Source organism: Pagrus major, chromosome 14, assembly GCF_040436345.1.
Source record: "Pagrus major chromosome 14, Pma_NU_1.0".
NCBI lineage: Eukaryota > Metazoa > Chordata > Actinopteri > Spariformes > Sparidae > Pagrus > Pagrus major.
In genome coordinates, this window is record NC_133228.1 from 6,204,418 (window position 1) to 6,225,809 (window position 21,392).

Sequence of the window (21,392 nt, forward strand, 5' to 3'; positions counted from 1 at the left end):
TCAGTGGATTAAACTTTTGCCCTCCACGTTTTCCTACTCTAGGTGTTTGATTCGCACTACAGGCAACCCTATGTGCGATGAAGCACATTTCTCACTTCTACAGTAATATGAAAAGCATGCAGGAGGAATTGGAAACATGGCAAATCGTGTTTAGTGGGGTTTCTCCATCAGCCGCTGTAGAAAAGAATGTGAGGTAAATGTCTAATGTCTGTCTCCCTTAAACAGCTTTGAGGGTTGTTGCAAACACACAGGGAGAAAAGAGAGAGATCTCCTTAAGCGTGGGCCCTTTAACCTCCTCCTTCAGAGACAGGACTCTATCTTTGTACCAGCAAACCCCTCGCGGTTCTTACTGAAGAGCAAATGCACCCAGGCGTGAATATCCCGCTCTGTCTGGAAGCCTGGTAACAAGAAGGGGGGACTGCATGAGCTGAGGGCTCCTCCGGGTCCCCAGGAGCCTGAATCCAGTAGAGAATTACTAATGGGATTGGTTCTGCCAGGTCAGTATCAGTGAACCATAGAAGAAGACTCAGACAGACAAAGACTCCTGCGCTGCACTGCGGGGTTGAGGTCAGCTCGCTTTCCCTTCAGTCAGACCACGAAGCCGATTCACCAGAACATGAAATGAATGTTTTTTCCTCTTAACCGTTTAAAAATGTGAATCATAGTGCTCTAATATGAACGCTGGCTCGAAGCAAAAGTTGTCACCTGTGTTCACATTAACTGAATATTTGTACAGTTTAAACATTTAGCTCAGATCACTATCTAAAGATTTAAAATTTGCTGAAGGGGTAAGGTTATTGTATCTTTTCAAAATGGTTGTCTACCATTGAAACATTCTCACTTCCAGAGTTGTACAGCGGCACCACACCACAGCTCGGTTTCTGAGTCTCACAGGGACAGAGAACCGTGTCATGTTTGTATTAAAAATAAATCTGAGGTCTGTTCTTTATTCAATGTGTTCAGCACACACTGTCCTCTGTGCAGGCCCTGATCCCCGCAGGAGGAATTCAACTTCTTCACGCATGTACTTAGAGTTACTTTTTAATATGAGGACTTCAGGCCAGAATGAGATATCCACCATTTACAAAACACCTTCTTAAATTGTTGCTGGTTAAAAAATTACCTATACTGCACTATAATACAGCTAAACTACACTTTCTGGATTGAGACATGTCCAGGTTTTTCACTGACTGAATTACTAATCAATTGATTAGTTGATTATATGACAATTGTGGACAATTATGGACGCTATGTTTTATTTGTTTTCCTTTTTTACAACGAAAGAGAAAGAATCTTGTATAACTTGTATAATGTATAACATTTACAATAAGACCCAAATAATTAAGAATTTGTCATAGATGGGATTTCACAAAGTTCATAAAGTTTCTCTTAACTCATCAATTTACAAAATTGGGTGATTTTTTAAAGGAGTCTGGGAACTTTAACGCTACTGCTTACGGCATTTGTAAAATTTTCCGTAGCCGTTTTACAAAGTTTTAAAGTTTCCTCTCACTCAACAACTCAAAATTGTGCAATTTGTTAAGGGGGTCTGGGGATATTGTGGTTACTAGTTCAATGCTTGGATCAGTTGAACGGATCGTGTGTTCACAAATATCTGCTGCTGACACTGGCAGGTTAAGAGAGCCCAAACATGTCATTTACATCACAATGAACCACATGAAAATCAGACAGTGTGTAAATTATGCCTCTTGCTGTTGTTTCATGGAGGACATTGGTTTAGTAACTCGCTTGAACGGCTAAATGCTCCACAATGTTCACCAGCTAGTCGCTAACTTTTTCTGTCTTTCATTTAGTGTACAGTGGGCTTGTAAGAACTTTTCCACTGAAGACAGCTGCCTGCTGTAACAGTTAAGTTGATGAAACTGCTGAGACTGAAGCAAAACAATGATCTGAAAGACACAAAAATGCTCCATAGCTAAAAGGAACTGCAGGGTTGGTGATAATTTTCTGTCATTCGTCACAACAAATGACCCCTTTCACATTAGGCATAGTCATTTGACCCTTTATTGATCTAGAAATTAATCAATATTGATAAGTGCAGCTTTAAAAATGTACAAACCCCCCCCCCGCGCATATTTCTGGAGTTGAAGCAGGCAGTGTTCATTCTGATGAATAACTTAACAGATATTTGGAGATTGGGAATAATTGCATAAAATTTACTGTGCTCCAAAAGTGTCTATCTATTGATGCATGCTTGCTTAGTGCTCGCAAAAAGCATTTAGTTGCATCTAACTGTGATGTTGCAACCAGCTGAACACCCCTCTTTCCCACAAGGAGTTACAAGGGAGAGTGGTTAAAATCTCCCCAAATGAAATGGGAGAGCCCTTCAAGACCCTCACACCTCATCAGCTGACATTGACCGGACATTTCTAACACGACGTCTTTCGCTGTGGTGATTTCTCTTGTGTTACTGTTGCAATCCTAGAATTATCACAATGCCATCCGCAGTTAACCTGATGGAGATGGAAAAGCATGGATACTCGCTATTTGTTCACAATTTCAAGCAAGGCATGAAATAAAAAGGAAGACTGCTTTTTTACTGACTGTGAATGTTAGCAGTGCTTTATAGGCTAACATTAGCAACCCATGCTCTTACCCTGCCAATCTGCACTGATATTAAAGGAGGGGTACCAAGTGCAACAACTTCACTGATGGACTCTAGTTACATTTCAGGTATCATATGCCATCACGGGGGGACTGCAGTTCTCATAACCCTCTGAAAAAGCTCCGTTTGGAGGGCCCTGTAGCCATAACACTTAACCCTACCCCTCTATCCCAACAAGAATCGGGACACCCAATCCCTAGATGTGAACATGCAAAACAGAAGGGTAGGTGCTAAGTGGTAGGGTCAAGAGGTGTACCGGGATTGGGCCTGAAATTGTGAAAAATGGCAAAAGGCCTTTTCTAGAGTGAGTTTGTCTGACTGACTATTGTTTGTCTGTTCTGGGCTACTGGAGAAACATGGCGGTACAGTATTGCAGACCCCGTGAAGGAGGATCATCTCCCTCTATACATATAAAAAGCTCATTCTAAAATACATATTTAAACACAACTACTCTTGGTTTGAAGAAGAAGAAGAAGGCATACTTTATTAATATCCACGGGGAAATTCAATGTTTTCACTCTGTTGCCATTTCTTTTTTTCTTTTTTTTTTGGCCCAGGACTGTAAAACACACACATGCACAGACAGGACCTATACACATGAATCAGCTTCAGGTAATTATACACTAATGAAAACATAATAAGGAATACGATATTCTTATTTGTCAATAGATCCCCTTAAATTCCACACACTGGACCTTTAAGTTAGTCTTTATAATACTACTGTAGGTTTTCATGGCCGTACAGTAATACCTCATTAACAACTGCCCTTGTTCAAAAGGTGACAGCAAAGTGGATCATCTGCATCATTTGAAAATTAAAAACCATTCAGTGCAATGTTTTCCAAAATGAACACACACAGCAGTAATTATAAAACAACCTCTGGATACAGTGTGCTGTATACCACAACCGACCGCACGTCATCGCATGAAGGGAGTTTGAAGGGATTGTTCAGCAGAGCATGAAGTCTACCCAACAATATTCTCCGCTTCGAATCAAACAAGCTGTAAGTCCCACGAGGAAAACTGTGAAGCAGGCTTGACTGGAAGAAGTTCACAGCTTGTTAAAGGTTCATCAGCAGAGGCAAGTGATGTTTACAGCATCTGAAAGTGGAGAAAGTCTCCTTTCCCCTATGATTCATGCACAGAATCAGGTCTTAGCTCTACATCAGAGTCTTTATTAACACTTTTTGCGATGTTGATTTTAATCAAATACCCCTTTATCCTTCACACTATCAGCTCAATAAAATCTAGTCTACATCTTGTGCAAATGTTCGCCTTGAGGAAATTTTCACGGTTACAAAAACAAATATTTTCCAGAGCTCCACTTCATGTGAGCTGGTCTTCTGTGCCAGAGGGTGGAGGCAGCGCGACGACCCTTTGTACAGTTAACTTTTCTCTCCACAATACAACCTCCTGGGAGGTGTCTGTTACTGACTGCAGTCGATATCAGGCTGGCAGAGCCTGCATTACCATATGTCATCATCATGAGCCACAGAGACCCCTGACAGTCCTGAAAGAAGTTACATTAACAGTATTTACGATTATGGTTCCATGGGAAAGAGGTTGTTGTACTTGAGTCAGGTCTCCAAGGTATCTTAGAGAGCTTTGAATTTTTTATGTTGTTTCATTCTGAGCCACACTGTTGTTCAGTTGACAGCACATCAATGATGAAAACACTTCAGAGAAAGGACAAATAACTAAAGCGATGGTATAACTTGTTACTGGAGGATTTGAAAGATACCTTGATACTTTAGAGTGGGTTTTGCTTATAATGGTGTTTCACGTTTATTCAGGCCGGGCAATGCAAATGATGTGACTTTTGCCAAGTGCTGTCTCGGGAGTGCTCAACACCCAGAGTCACACCATATTCTGCTCTGATCTGGAGCTGTTGACCAATAGGAGGAGATCTCAGAGATTACTTTTTAACATTTGGGATTAAAAGTGGAATTATCTTCACTCCCATTTATCAACCTGACTGCAGCAGCGATCCACAGAGGTGACCTCCATTCTCGGGTGTTTATGTTAACTGCCAACGGGAGCTGGAGGGGTAAAACGTCATGAGCGTAACGTAACAGAGAGGAGAGGGAAAAAAGTGTGTGTCGTTGCTGGCTACCTTATGGCTAACACAAAGTAAACTGCATTTTTAGGATGAATAAACACAAATGATCCCACGACCATGATACTACTGTTGTTGTGGAGTTGCTAACTTTGCTGTTGATTTCAAATTAAATTCGACAACATTTTCCATTGAGGTCGACGTCTGAGCCCAGAGTCATGATACAGTGAGTTGCTGGGTTCTTTCAGACAGTAAGATGTATGATCCCACAGTAATGTTGATATATTGTATTTTGATCTTGGTCTGCCGGAGGCCTTTAACGTATGCTACAAGTTGCTGCTATCCACCTACTCAAATCTCATCATGTAGTGTGAAGGATAAGGCTGGCAATATTCTATATTGCTGCTCTTAGAAAAAACAACTCACAATGTACACGCTAATTTTTTTCTTTTTTAAAGGCTCAATCATTTCCGCAAATCATTTCCGCAAATCTTAATCAAACAGAAGGAAAAAGTCATTTGTTGGGGACTATTTTCAGCAGTGGATTTATCCTCTGGTGAGTATTTTTAGAAGAGGGACATTGCCTGTGGGATTGAGTCCTAGACCTAGTATTTCCTAGACAACAATGGAGGTGTGAGGCATATAGGAATAAACTATATCTGCATTTGGATAGACACACACACAGTACTTGTTAGTAGGACACATTCACTGTTGGTTTTGGACTTGTAATTGGATTTGTTGATTTATAAGAAAAATATAAAGCATCACCAGGAACCCGTGAGGAGTAGGGCATGGTTAATGGACCAAATATCATTAACATCTAAATCTAAGCAGAACATTTATCAATACCTGTGGTGAGTTTGGCGCAGATTAGGATTATACACTGTAAAAAAAAGTGTCCACGCATTTTAACTTGACCGAATTTGTGAAGAGAAGTCGAGGTAATTTTGTAATGATGCAAAAAAATTACCTTTTCTAGTCGTATAAATCTTTCCTCATCCTACTGCAGCCATGTAGCTCCTGTGTGACGCACTGGTCAAACTTTTCCCACAGTAGCATCATGGGACTCCACATGACTTTGTTTGTCTTCTGACTTGAATTGCATAACTCAGCCTTTCACTCTGTGTGTCCTTCTTGCTTGTGTTGATTTGGCACCATATATCCTCTAATTGAGCCCTGCTGGCTCTGATGCGGCTGCATTAAACAGTGGATCCCTTTTAAAGCCTCTGTCTTTGAACCGGCGTAAATGATCTGTGGGCAGAGCTGAAAGCCAGGGGTTGATCCAGCAGGGTTACCAGGCGCGTAATTAGCATCAGACAAAGTTATGAAGAAAACGGAGGCATGCAGCTCGTTACCGGGCCTTGTTTTGTGGGGACAGAAAAATTGACACATTTTACAGCTTCAGTCACAACCAAAAGCTGTCAAACAGGGTCAGTCCGCAACTTGTCAGCGTTATCACCGGATGACAACTCTCTCTGTGCATATTACGCACCTGTCGTCTCCTAGCTGGTGTGACATTTTCAGCCTCACCCTCATCTGAGCCTCGGGGTGCTATAAATGTAGCTGTTAAATAAGACGATGTTGAGGATACAGTAAACAACTCTTTGAAAATGCGGCCTGATCTCTGCCTGTGAAGTCTGAAAGGCTCTGCGTTCCTACCAAATGTGAGTTAATCTAGGCAGTGGGAAAGAGTTTCTTCAATACTCACTCTCTGACTTAGAGGAGAAAAGGTTTGAAGGCTGTGCAGCTTATTAGATTACATCAGCCTTTAGTTGCTAAGTGACGGGATATCAAACCCTAGACAGAGGAGGGAGACGGGGATGTTTTTTTAATCTAAGAGTATATCACTTCTGCATCCCCAGAATGTTGGCTTTTTATGAACAAAGGGAAACATGTGGGTTTAGATTGAGGATAAAACATTTTTTGTATCCAAGCAGTTATTTTTGTAAATCAGCTTAATGAAGATTTTCATAATTATGATGACTGAATAAGATCGATGTAGCACGTTAATCCAAATGAATCTGTGTAATCTCAATGATACATCAGAGATTGGATCATTATGACCGCATGTTCCCATGTGTAGCTCAAACCCTTAGAACCTCATTTCTACCCTTTAAGCATTCATTTGGTGATTTGCAGGTGAAAAGACTTACGTAAGTTAAATACTGGTTAAATCTGGTTTAAAAGTGACACATCTCGTCTCAGTACATGTTTCTATACTAGAATCAAGAAGTACAATATAAACATGTTTTTCTACAAAACCCGTTCATTATTAAAGATAAAATATGTAATATTTCTGTATAAAACTGACTAGACCTTTTAGTAATGTAGTTCATTGAGGTGTGTACTTACATTATCCCAAATGTTTCCAACAAAATTCAAACCCAGAGAAGTTGCTCATTTTATTCGAGGTGTTTCATTTTTGTCACTTTTTGGATAAAACATCAGATGGTGCGTCAGACAGTGAGGAACATGACTAAACACAACATAAACTTTAAAACAATACCTCATCTGTGAACCTAGTTTCTGTCTGAGTCACATTAGATAGATCTTCATCAGCAACAGTGGTAGTTTGATTTGACTGAGAGACCCCTAGTGACAGAAGTTGCATATTGTGCATTTAAAGCTGCACGAATGAACATTTTTATCATTTATTACCAGTGGAATGAAAGACTACAGTAAATGTAAGCAAGGTGTTGCTTGTTGGGGGGAAAAAAAACAGAATTTCCACACAACTGACTCTGCAGTTCCTCTCAGCTCTTAGTATTGTTGCCTTTGTTTATTACTACTGTACCAGTAACTGTTTTGGTTCAGTCTCAGACCTCGTACCATCCCCATTTCCTTCCATCTTGCCCTTCAAATCCACTGTATACTACCTGTACAGCATCAAACTGCAGACAGATAGAGTTAGTGACTAGCTGGTGAACATAGCGGAGCATTTAGCAGCTAAAGAACCAGATATTTTTCTTATGAGTGGTGGAGACCAAAACAGAGCTAAAAGGAGAACCAGAAATGGCCAGAAACACAACTCCAAATCAATGCTAATGTTGTGAAGTATTTGCTGGGTGTGTAAATGGGCAATTTGCTAACAAATTAGGTATATTAAGTATAGTATATATTATAGTATTAGTATAGTCAGTTCTGTGTTTCCAACTTGTTTTGTTACCCAAGCTTAACAAAAGAATCCAAGTCCTCAAGTAAAAGGTTATCTTAACACTCAAGCATGCACACAAGAAGTTTGTCCAAACATAATTGTCTAAAACTGAAAAAAATGTTGTTAAAATCAGGAAATATGTGATCAAATAATGAGTAAACAAGATGGTAGATCTCACCAGACATTTGATACGAATACTGGCTGGTTGACAATGGTTGAAATAAAGTTTTGACCCTGTTTAGGTGTTGGACAGTTTATTCTTGACCTGGGAAACAGCAGGTGACAAAACAAATTCAATTTAAAATCAACTTGCATCAAAAGTTGAAACACCTTCATCTACATTTCCACTACAAGGGACTTCTGAGCAAAACTCAATCTGCTGCTACATGGTCAACAGCTCCACAACAAGCGGGTAAGTGGACCTAAGTGGAAAATTGTTCTGTCAATTGTTGACTGAAAAATCAGGGCTTACTAGTGAAATCTTGTCAAACACATACAGTGTGCCTTTGTTCATAGAATCAAAACACATCATTTTCTCACTTCTAATTAAATTCTGAATCACATTAAGCAACGTGGGGGGGAAAAAAACAAAGAGATTGAAGGAAAATAATGTGGTTCTATTGGTTAAACCCATACTTAACCTGCTCCCATTGAATTCACACTGCTCTGTGTGTGACAGCCACTCAGCCCCAGTCAGCTAACACACAGTCAAGACACACAAATCAGCCTGAAAGTCTGATTTATTAATTACCTTTTAATGTGTGAGCATCAGGGCTGTGCAAACGGTGCCAGACAAAAGAACTTTGAGTGAATCCATTGTCCTTGGGAAGCGCTCGATCTTTCAGAGTGATTGGATGAGCATTAATTATTCAGCATTAAGCCCAAACAAACGTCTTGTTAAATATCACGTAGCTTTCGTCTGGGCCCCTCCTGGCAGTTGACGGGCAGTGCACAGAAGGCAGATGGAGCCCAACCTTTAGCATGCGCGCCATCACATTCATGAATGCATGATATGTGAATCTTACCTAACCCATTCCTAAGTGCACTCCTGACTCTGAAGCCAATCTATCCCCTGTATAATCCAGTATCTGGCAGGGGGGTTCTCCTGCTGAGATGGACATCAAAGAACAAGACCTGTCTCCTCCTCTTTGATCCGTTCCAGTTTCGGCAGCACTCCTTGTGGTCGTCGCTCACGGTGACATCAATTTTCATCAGTTCACAAATTGAGCAATGAAGCTCATCCAATTTGGCCAACACTGAGTCACATGCATTTTGTGAACACCGCCACCATGTCGGTGACTGTCACACTGAGATACTTCTCACATATCTCCACTACATACATTTTAACACTTACTAACCCATGTGCCGTGTTTGTTTTTTCCCAAGCGTGCACCTGTGGAAGGCCGGGTAAATGCAGGAAGGAGGTGGGTGTGAGCGAGTTAACAAACGCACCGCTCGTGTCAGATGTCGTGTTGGATTTACACCTGTAGAAACCTGTAAAAACGAGACAAGGCGGAGCGCTGCCAGCATCGGGAAGTCATACATGCACTCATGCTTCAAAATGCTTCATTCAGAATCAAATGTGCATCATGCCGACTGCTGTCTAAAGTCGTCACAGATTTGCAAAAAAATGAGCTTTCTGAAAGCAGAGAAAGGCTTTTATTCTGCCTATTCCATCAAGGACGAAGAGATCTCCATAGCAATGCTTACCCACAATCCATTTCTCTTTTATCCATAAAGGTGTCAGTACGTCACGCCTGCTGCCTCTCTCCATTTTATACACTTGAACTGAATAAAAAACACAATGATTTATGTATTTATAACCAAAAGATTTAGGTTGTAGGATGGACGTCAAAGATTTTGAGCTAGTTATTGAAAGCAAATGTGATAAAACCCCTTCAACGAACATTATTCTTTCTTTAAACAGATTTCTAATTGCCCTATGAATATTCTACAGCTACTTGAAAGATTCTAAAGGGCCTCACAAAAGGAAGGAATCAGTCATAGAGACACAGTTTAAGATCTCAGAGTAACACCATCATCATGTACGCCAAATCTGGCACTTTAATCTAATGTGTAATAATTTAAAAGTCCCTTTGCAAGAGAGAGAGAGAGCGAGAGAGAGAGAGAGCGTGTTCTTCTTTTTAAGTTTTTGTGTGTGTGAGAGAGAGAGAGAGAGTGAGAAAGGGTGAGACTGACAGATAGGGAGAGCAAGGCCTGATGGGATGCCGTATATAGCCAACTGTGAGGCAAGGGGTCCAATCATGCATACTGAACGAGTCTCCTTCATTAACTATCCAACAGTCTTTCTCCTATGTATGCACACAAAGACTCCTGCACTTCATATGAATACATATCCGCTACAGTTTATTTTCATGTTCACAAAAGTTTGAATGAACATCAATTTCTGCGATGGCTCAACCCGAGAAGCAGCAACCACTCCAGCTGAGACCGTGTGTGAGTTGGAGGATTAAGTCAGAACATGGCGACGTCAAAATCTGACAGGACAGATCATTTTCTTTTTCTAGAAAGGCGAAGGAATGATCAGCCCTACTCTGCCTACGATTGGCTGGTACTTGCCACCTTTGTTCGTTCGGTTGGTTAGGATGAGTATGTGGAGAGATTTTTGGTTCACGTAAGAATTTCGGGGTAAGCCAATCAGAAGTCGAGTGGGGTGGGTCATTCCTTCGCAATCCTAGGACAAGACATCTTAACAGGGAAAGATAATCAGACAGACTGCAAACGAGCTATCAGCTAACTTTCTTTAAAAGCTAAAATTGAAGGTGACTGTCAATGCTAAACCAAGTCTTGAAGGAAAGACTTGAATCAGAAAGTTGGTCTGTAAACTGAAACTTGTTACGACAGTTTGGGTTATAATTTAACCATTTGGCCTCATTGGTTTAGCCAAACTTTGACTAACCTTGGGATTTGATGACAGTCTGATTGTCTGACTTTATCAGTGTCACTGAATTCCCCAATCTTAGCAACAAACATGACCAAAACTGTGAAAACAAGATTCACTTTGTGATCAACTGGAATTATCTTTAAAGGTGCAATATGTAAGAATTGGCCACCTGTCCATTACATACTCAAAACAAATAAGGGGCTTCCTTTGGACCGGGATTGGCCGGGACTAGCTGTATGCTAACTTCAGCAGATATCTCTACAACACTATCTATATATATATATATATATATACATATATATATATATATATATATATATATATATATATATATATATATATATATATATATATATTATATAGATGCCATAACGTCAAAACTGTTATTTCTACATTCTGTTGAAAATTATACATTTTTCTCTTTCAGTCTGCACCTTTAAGTTGTTGTTAAGTTCCTTTAAAGCAGGGCTAAGTAATTTCAGACTGCATTCTGTAATGACCACAAGGGGCAATTTCAAAATAATGGCACATTGGGTTTTCCTTCGGTTTACTAAACTCTCTTGAATCAGGCTGACTGAGGTCAAACAGATCTGGACCACAAGCAGCAATAAACAAAAGTCTCCTGGTGAGCGACGATTGTGTTGACTGCTCGTTTTACTTACGATAAAATCATCTAAATGTTTATCTGTGACATAAAAAATGGAATATAATGGGAACACAAGTAGAAAAGACTCAAAGTTAGTGAACAGGCATCTAAAGTTTGATAATATAAGTCAATATTGCCCACCATTAGCTAGGTTAGCCATTAGCTTGGGATGTAACGTCAAACCTCTGAATGTCTTAAAACTAGGCAAGGGTGCTTTTCATTGTTAATCAATTGACATAGTCTTGCTTGTATAGCCACTGACTGCAAAACTGTGTAATTATGATCTCAATGGAAACCGTTCATTTGGATAATCACAGTTTAATTAAGGCTCAAACAAAGGTATGTTTTGGCAGATGTTTGCATGATTGACAGCTGTTTCAGCCTCTTACAGTCAGGCATGGTGGTTGCTGCTTTCTTGTAGGTCCTCGCAGGCTTCCTCCGCTCAGACAGCAATTGGATTTTATAATAACTTTGTTATCAAATATGTTCCGTGTACCTTTTTTTTCAGTTAGTATGCATAAGAAAACAAACTCAAGAGACCTCAGTGCACTACCAGACGTCACAGACACCACGTTACACAACTGACAGGTGATAAACAAACTGCAGTGCCTGAACGCCACCGCGACGAGCGCTTAGCAACAAATACATCACCAAATGTTGAAAAAAGGAGCATCTCGTCATCTCACACCTTTAACAGAACCCAAGCTGTTGAAAGTCTTCCTCATATAACCTCTCTCTCTCTCCTAATTACCATAGCTGCAGCCCTGCACACTACTCCCGTACTCTGAGCTATTATAGTCAACCAAAGCAGCACAGGATGATGATTGGCGGGGCAGATTAACGTGACTGGCAGCGGCTACAAACATGCCCAGCGGCGTGCCGTCACCGCCCACACTTGGGCAGCCATTTGCCTTGCTCTCCTACCCAGCGTCAGGTCTGCTGCTGTTTACACGTCAGACTCTATTTACTCAGCGAGGCCTCGGCGTCTGTTTGCAGCGGATCAGCCGCATTTCCTGGCCTCCTGCAACCTCTGCACGATACGATGCAGCGGCGCTTTCAGATGAGGCGTGCAGGCCCTTGTACACCTGTAGCTCCGGTTAGACAGGAACTAAAAGTAAAGATGCTGAAGTACGTCACCTCTGACGGCAATAAGATAGCAGTTACAGAGACATGCACACATGGATCAGTTGTTTCGTTCCGACACCCTTGTTTTGCATCGTTGCCTCAAAACTAACAAGCTAGCACGCAAGGGGTTACCGAGCAATAAGGGTTCATGGTCGAGCAGGTTTCTGAAATCAATCAGTTTCACAGACCGGACGGATCTGAATGAAAACAGGCCGTGGTGATGAGCGATGATGTTGCCATGACAACAGGCAGGCTGAGCGTGCAGCCTGGCTTTGGTATCTTCAGGCGTGCGGCAGGCGGCACCCAGACGGTTTGGGTTTTAACCTCTTAAGTGGAAGAAAAGCAAGCTGCAGTCTGAGATGGGATCATGGGAGGATGGGGGGGATGCGTGGGTGAGGGTGAAGTGTGTGTGTGTGTGTGTGTGGTGGTTGGGGAGGGGGGACTACAAAGTCAGGCATCAGCTAAACCTCTGCCTCAGAGCGCAGACATGGGAAATGAAAAAGGTGGTGGGTGTTATTTCTTTTCTTTTTTTGTTACCATCCCAATCCAGCAATGGCCAACTACAGAGATATGAGAGGGACAAACAAACAGATTAACACATAGGAGAACACATACACCTACACACACATACTGTACACAGAAATATATTCTCAACACAATCATGAACGTACAGGAAATCAATCACTCTTTATATCTCACACAGACAAGTGAGCACACCGACGGCCGCTGTTAAAACACACTGCATGCAGATTAAAGTGGCAGCATTGAGAGTGAAGAGAGAACAGGATGGCTACAACAATAGAAACAGCGTGGGGAGCCCAGAGAAACACGCCTGCTACCGCTGACTGCTGGCACATGAACACTCAGAGACGAGCGTGTTAAAGGGACAGATGAGACTTTTTGGGTTTGTCAGTAAACCTGCGGAAACAAACTGATGAAAGGCTTCCTGACAGCCACAGACGGCCGATCTCACGTCAGTTATTAAATGGAGCTGCTGTTTACACAGAATTGTCAGATTAGGTGGGATATACTGTAATTACCGAAACAAATGAGACCATGATGAAGAGGACGGCTGCTCTGTCGTGCTATTAATGCTACTGCCTCTCAACATTATGACAACATTTCCCATAAACCCTGTCACTCCTGTTGCAGAGGGAGTGTTTTTGCTTGCCCTTCCTCCCTGAGCAATACACTTTTACTGATATAATATATAATATGCTTCAGCTAGCAGTAGAAACTTACAATTACAATTAGGTAGTCTTTTTTCATTCATTTTAAAGGGTAACTCCAACAATTTTACATATTAAGGTGTGTATACAGGTCTTGTGGTGAACCTAGCATATGTTAAAAAAAAAAGTAAATAAAGAAAAAAGTAGTGTAAAGCCTTTTGTGGCTCCAGAGGAAGCTGCATGTAATCTGATACATTCCCTCCCAGCCAAGTTGCGCTGTGGGTAATGTAGGCACCAGGTTTTGAAAAGGAAGAAGAAAGTTCGGAATAAGAAAGGTGATGTCTGTGGTTCAGCTGTATTTTGTTTTTAAACTGTCCATCCTGAGTCCAACAGTGTAAAAGTACGATGCTAGATCAATGCACTGCTTTTTGAAACCTGGCACCTACATTACCCACAATGCAACTTAGCCACTGAGTGACGTCACTGGAGGCAGTCAATCAGCTTCCTCTGGAGCCACAAAAGACTTTATACTACTTTTTTCCCATATGAAGTAGTACTCCCCAAGACCAGTAAACACACTTGAATGTATGAAACTGTTGGAGTTACCCTTTAAGATAAAATAACTTGCATGAACGCACTGCAGGTTGGCTTCTTCTTGAGGGACAGTTGCCTGTGTCGTCTAAGGATGCTTGTGCACATGGGTGACACGATACACAGTCCAGCCAGTGGTTTCTTGCTTTTCCACTGATCAACAGGTGGCAGTGATGCTCAGTGGAGCACGGAAATGTGCCAGCAAAGGCAAAGAAGAAGAAGAAGAGTGCTTGCTCGTAAACCAAGGAACCTAAAAAAGAAGGAAGGGTATGTTGAATGACTTCTGATGAAGAAATGCCTCAAAAAAATGAAAGAACACACTTCAGAGAGTGGATTTTATCAACAGGTTGTTCGATCCTCGACTCTGTGTAGGAGAGGCTCCTGCAGTCTCATCAATGAAAATCAGTACGACCTGCCGCATCAGCCAATCATGTCAATCATTTGTTAGGAAAACAATCAGTGGTTAACCTCCTCTCTGAAGTGTGTTCTTCATTTTTTGGAGTCATTTCTTCATCAGAAGTCATATGACGTAAATATGTTGGGTTTTAGTGTGTTTCATGGATCTCCCACTGACTTCAATACAACCGGCACACCAGTCCAGCCCCAAATCAAGATTCAGTGACATGATGACCCTCCCTTCTTTTTTAAGTAAACAAGGTAAGATTCAGACTTTGTAGAAAAATCAGTTTCGCAAATGTTTTAGTGTACAGTTTCTACATACTGTCCATGTAAATATATGTACAACTTATTTGTACATGTATCTTTGATACTTAAGTGTATTTATTGCAAGATAATTATTTTTGATACCTTATATATCAGTTTCTTTAAGACTTCTGTTCAAGTACTATTCATATGAGTGATATCACTTTAGGTGACTTTTGGACTGACTGTATTCAACTGAATGTAGGTTAAGAAAGATTTGCAAATCATCTCATCCTGTTTTAACTCAGGTTTTACAGTGTCCTAACTTTTTTGTAAACAGGATTTCACATCAAATTTTATATTGTAAGTGCAACAAATCATTAAGTGACAAACTGTTTCCTAATGAAGTACTGTATACAATAGAGAATACTTTAGATGATAGCCTATAGACTAACAAACCTTTTCAATGTGTTCAGCACAGTCACAGTCAGGATGACACAATGATTCAGAGTCTTTCTGCAAGTGATGATTACAGTAATTGCCATGTGATGATTAGTGTTCAGATGTACATGATCCATCCATTCATCTTTTTACTCACCACACACCGCTACGTTTAATGCCACGTCTGCCGTTAAAGAGCACTTTACGGTGAACACCGGCCCCTCTGTGGTGTCAGGGTCAAAGGTGAACTGTGTAAGAGGACTGAGCTTTGCAGTGGCACGAGTTACCGAGCTGAGATCACACCTTTCATTTCCATGGAGGATAATTCCACATTACTCTCTCCTAACGCCTTGTCAGGGGGAGGATTAGTGCCCCCGAGGGCCTTCTTTTAGACACACACACACACACACACACACACTCACTTTCACACTATGCATAACCTCTCTTCCTCTCACACACACACAGAGCCTTTCTCTGTGTATGGGAGTTGTTTGAAAGGTTAACCAAAAGCCAGCTGGCCTTTAATAACAGAGGAAACGTTAAGGCATCACGGAGGAGCACATCTCTCTGCATGCTGCCGCCGTGACACCAAACCCAGTCTTAACATGGCTGCAGGTGGAGCGTCGTCGCCATCTGTGAACGCGGCTCACATGCAGGCGACAGAGGTTTGAGGCCACTTATAGAAACAGATGCTTCTGCGCGGCGTCGGCGGCAGGGAAATGTGGCGTGACTTCATTTCTGTGTGTGCAGACTGGGTGAGTGTTGGCGCAGGGAGACAGATGCATGCGTGTTGTAAACACAAGCATTCAGCTCCATCAACTCCCTTCTGCCAGCGAAGCATCGCTGAAACTAACTCAATATTTACCTCTGATGCGTCCCTGCTAGTTCCTCTGTCGGCAGAGTAATGGCCAAAAAAACATTTCCAAGAAATTGCCAATGAAATTTGGTGGAGGAGTACAAGGAACAGCAGATGGGCAGAACTCTGCGGTCGTCTCTAGTTTCCCTTTAGAAAAGAACGATGTAGAGGCTGTGGCTGTAAAGTAGCTGTAATGTAATGGTAACATGACCTCAGATTTAGCGTCCATGTCATGAGGAGTTGTAAAATTACACTCTGGAAGTATCTTCTAATTCAGGATCAGTATTTCTTTCACTCATAAAGCCTTCATCCTTGCTGGAAGTTTGCTCAGGGATTGTGAGAGGAGGACGAGTGATATGGGGCAAGGGCAGTGCCAATACACACACACACACACACACACACACACACACACACCTCGAGCCCAACCACTCACCTCTAGATGGGAGACGGACTCTGTGAGTTTGCGATGGAGGAAACAATTAAATATTGATTGGATCAAGAGGCTAAAGTGATCACTGATGCCACACACTGACTCATCATAAGACTTCTCGTAAAACTGTGACTCCAGAATGAATACACATTCAGTATGTATCAGCTTCATGTCATGAGATTTCATTTTTCTGGGAAAGTCCTAAATCTGGATGGTATCTTGAACAAAGGGGAAGCTAAAAGGTCAAACATGTCAGAGTTATACTTGTCTTGATTCCCAGCATTCCCACTAGAACATGTACTGTATGACGGAGAGTCTTCTTCTCTCTGACACTGCTTGCTTTCCTCAAACATCCAAATCTCATAAAAGTCCATGTAGTGCAGTTCAAACAGCTACGTCAGTGTTGTTAGTAAAGACAAGGACTGATGTAACCACAGCAGTGATGAAACAATGCTGTTTCTGTTAAGCTCCAGCCCAGTCACCAGAATAAAAGGTTGGCAGTTAAAGTTTCTGCGAGATCACAGTTCAAGACTGCGTCTCAACACGTGAAAGTGTGAAAACGATGTTTTAAACGAGACCTCAGGACAATCTCCAGCCGTGTTTGTGTCCACAAAAGCAGGTATTCCAAAACAAAAGCTCAAGCTTAAAATGGTTTCCTAACTGTAACCAAGTGGTTTTTGTGCCTAAACCTGACCAGAGCAGATGCAGCAAGTTGCAGCATAAATAAATGTCAAGTTTCAACATATCCATAGTTTACAGAAACATTGCCAACATTTATTTTGGCGATCGGGTTGTCAGTATGCTCTCTTTTAGCTGGTATGAAGAAGGTAAACTGGTATTTAACAGCTGAGAACGGAGTTTGATCTGAAGTATTAGTCTGACTCTGACTAATAATGTTTAAGAAAAATGCAGAATAAATGCCTAAAGTCTAAAAGAGTATTTCATGGTAGCAGCTAATGGTTAGACAAATAGAGAATCAACAGTCTCTGACAGTTTGTCCGACAGGTCAGTAACCAAATATGACCATGTGGTTGTATACACAAATAGCATTCAGACCATGGCAACACATAGTTCAATCACCTATTTCACAATGTCGTTAAGGGCAAGATACTTTCAAATGAAATGCTGAAGAGAAGCCTCTCATGAACTTTAGCCTTGACTAATACAATAAACTGATATCAGCTTCTGTAAAGAATTCAGAAATCAGCTAATCAGAAATAATTTTATATTCCTGAGACTGAACTTGTCCAAGGTCCTGTGAGATTTAGCAAAACAGTAACACTCTATGATAATCATCATTAATAAATGAATAGTTAGTTAAACATTAGTTAATAGTTAGTTGACTGTTAACAAACAATGAAATGCTCTATACAGGTATGGGTTGTCAAACATTAATGATCATCAAACAGCAATCATTTTTAAATAGTATATCAGCACAGGGCTGATTAACACACTCCAATAACTGCTATGTGCACGTATTTAACTCGGCGTGTTGTAAGCTGTGGTTTTACGGAGTCGTAAACTTGCAGTTGCCGGGCAGCGCACTCTCCCTGTTTCCTCCTGTTAAATGTCTCCTGGGTGTATATTCACATTTATATGACAGACGTGAGAGACATCTATCTCTCAGCAAGAAAGAGAATAAGTGTATTTTTTCCAATATGTGGAACTATTCCTTTACATGCTGTTTTGGAGGCTGCAAATAACAAGAACATAGCTGGGCCACCAGTGAGAATGTCAAACTTGAATTTATGAAGAATATATGTGCAAAACATCAGCTACAGGAAAGTCAAATTCCAAACTCTGCTTTTTGCCCTCAGAGGGGAAATGTTTCAATCACACGAACTGTGATGATTCATTCTATTTTCCAATAACCTGTCGATTCCTTGTTTGGTCTATAAAATGTCAGAAAATGGTGAAAAAATGTCGATCAGTGTTCCCAAAGCCCAAGATGACATCCTCAAATGTCTTGTTTTGTCCACAACTCAAAGATATTGAGTTTACTGTCACAGAGGAGGAGAGAAACCAGAAAATATTCACGTCTAGGAAGCTGGAATCTGAGACTTTTTTTCTTAAAACGTCGCTCAAACTGATTTATCCATTATCAAAATAGTTGGCAATTCATACACTAGTTGACAGCTAATCAATGAATGGGATAAATGCCGCAGCTCTGATAAACTGTCCAGCAGAGAGCTGCTGCAGCTCTGCTCTCTCTCAGGCAGCGTCACCTCTGGCCACACCCAAATCAGTGATGTCACAGCAGGTACTCTGCCCCAGACGCCGGACGTAAAACATCAGCAAGAGTTTTCTTCCTTTTCTCACTTATCCTTTAATTATTTGAAAGAAAACCCTCATCAGACAAACCTGAACTACTTCAACAGTGCAGCAACAGTTGTGTGTCGGCATCATGACACGCTGCCTGTGACATCTGGAAGACATTTGTGCGGCTGCAACATGACATCACAGCCGGCACTAACACGTCCGCCCGCCAATGAGGGTTTGATTTGCCTTCCCGTTACCCAGAATTCACCTGCAGCCTAAGGTGATCTTAGCAGAGCCCCCTGCCCTTCACTGATCTGACCTGTAAGGTCATTTAGAGACAGCTGTTGCAGACGTGGGCGACATTTGATAAACTGATCTGAACTCAACTCAGCACGCCGGATTCAAACTAATCCAAAACTTCTGATGAAAAATCTGAGCGTTCTGTGTTGTCAGCTAAGATTTCTAATCCCAGCATGCATCCTGATGAAACTTAAAACATGTTTCAAACTCGTTACAGTCGCACACTTCCACTGTGTCTGAGTGTATAAAAGCCTAATGATGATCAAAAAACAGGAACAACAAAGATGCCACATGTGGCCTGTAAGTCGACATCTACTCCCAGCATGAGGCGCTGCACTAATTGTGGAGCAGATAAAAGCCCCACACAGTTTCTGTTGTGTTGATCAGAAGTCGGTGCAGAAAGAAGCTCTGACTGAGATCTTTAACGGGCAGCTCGCACGCTGGGAGCGTTGGAGGGACATTTCTGGAAGCTGCAACCCGATAAACAACACAACAAGAGCACAGAGCAGCACGGATATAGGACAACCAGCATCAGAGTGCAACAAATGTAGGCTATAGCCTCTGTTTGGCAGAGGCCTACACACCTACAATACACTGCTGCTAAGAATATCCACCCTGACAGAGAGTTAACACCTTGTTTGCTCATGAGGAGAGGAGAAATCTGCTGACTTTGACGTGATAATTGCACCTGTTACCAAATCAGTGCCACCACCTTGAAATGAGGCAGATCAGAGTCAGTGGAGAAATGAAACATGTCAGGTTCATTCACACACAATGAGGTTGGAAAGGAAAATGATCTAACGCCACTTTTTAGAGACAAAAGGGGAAGTTTGTGAGACTTTATCCCAACTTCTAAATGACTTTCTTTAATCTTTCAGGGCGGTGTTGTGGTTGAGATCACTTGTTTAAATGGAGTGTGTTTCTGTGAGGGTAAAGAAGGGTGTGAAGAGGGAGGTCAGTGTGCGTGTGTGTGTGTGTGTGTGTTTGGAGAGCTCCAGACGCAGCGGTGCGCCCTTACCCTCGCCGCCCGAGAGGAGTAGGGATCCTCGAATAGATTCCAGATCACCGGCTGCCACTTCCTCCACAGGCTGACATTCCCGTCGGCGGCCACGTCCTCAATCCCGAGCCTCTTCCCTATCTCGTCGTCCTCGTCCCCGTTGTCCACGTTGAGCTCGAACACGTCCAGAGCCTCCTCCGCGTCCCGGTGCTGCCGGTATGTCATCCAGCAGCAGGGCTCCACGTCCGTCTCATCGATGCCCCAGAAGGAGAGCTCCTCCTCGAACAGCGGTCCGCACACATCCGCCGGGCAGTGGAGTTTCCCGGTGCGGTAGTAGTTGAGCACGTAGGCGAAGACGCCCGGGTGGCGGTCGAAAAAGTACTCGTTGGTCCGCGCGTTGTACTCGATGAAGCCGGGGACTTGTTGCAGCTGATCCAGCACGGAGTCGATGTCCGAGTCGGAGGCGAGCAGGGCCAGTCGCGTCCCCGGCAGGGTCTTCAGGGTGGTCTTGTAGGTTTCGTGCCTGGTGCCCCCGACGTTGAGGATTATCCTCTCGTTGTCGTCAAACTTGCCCATCGCTCTGTATCAGACATGACTTGATGGAAAGCGGGGGAAGTTGGCGAGTGCAGTCCGGAGGTAACGGCGAGCCCCGACGCGCACACACCCACAGCCCTGTTCAGAGGAGCTCCGGGATTTTGGTGCGCAGCATCTCCGATTTCACTCATCCGACGCTTTCGTGGCTATTTAAGGGGGCGATGAGGATGTCCATCGTTTGCTTAGGGGGGGGATTGGGTTGAGGCGGAGATCGTCGATTTGTATCCCACAGTCCGCTCAGACAGTCGGCGCTCGGAGTGTTGACTGATCTCAACCGGTGGCTCCAAACAGACTGCGCTGATGCTGATGCCGTTTGCGCGTCTCCGGCGTCCCTGCCCTCTCCAAGACGCACAGCCCGCTCGTCAGCGTCGGGCTCGTTACTCCGAAATATGTAACGTTCCTTTCAAAGAAAAAGTACTGTCGGTTGTTAACACGTCTTTACACGAGGGAAGTAACAGATTACACGTCTTTTTAGTTACACTCCTTTGCTTTGCTTCAGAAAATGAGGAGAAGTTGGACTGAGGGGATGAATCAGCGCTCATCTCCTGTCACGGTTTCAGCTCGACAAAAGGAGAGCGATTCTGAGAGCTGAGAAATAATAG

General features: G+C 42.4%; 1 protein-coding gene across 6 annotated transcripts in view; it reads right to left on the bottom strand.

Moving 5' to 3' along the window:
• The window catches only part of kcnc2 (potassium voltage-gated channel, Shaw-related subfamily, member 2), a 97,015-nt gene extending 76,243 nt beyond the window's left edge, over positions 1–20,772 (bottom strand). For all 6 annotated transcript variants that reach the window (XM_073480827.1, XM_073480828.1, XM_073480826.1 and 3 more), the window contains exon 1: positions 20,218–20,772. In XM_073480827.1, coding sequence (XP_073336928.1) covers positions 20,218–20,772 — 555 coding nt within the window. The remainder of the gene's footprint in view (positions 1–20,217) is intronic.
• Positions 20,773–21,392: the final 620 nt, after the last annotated feature.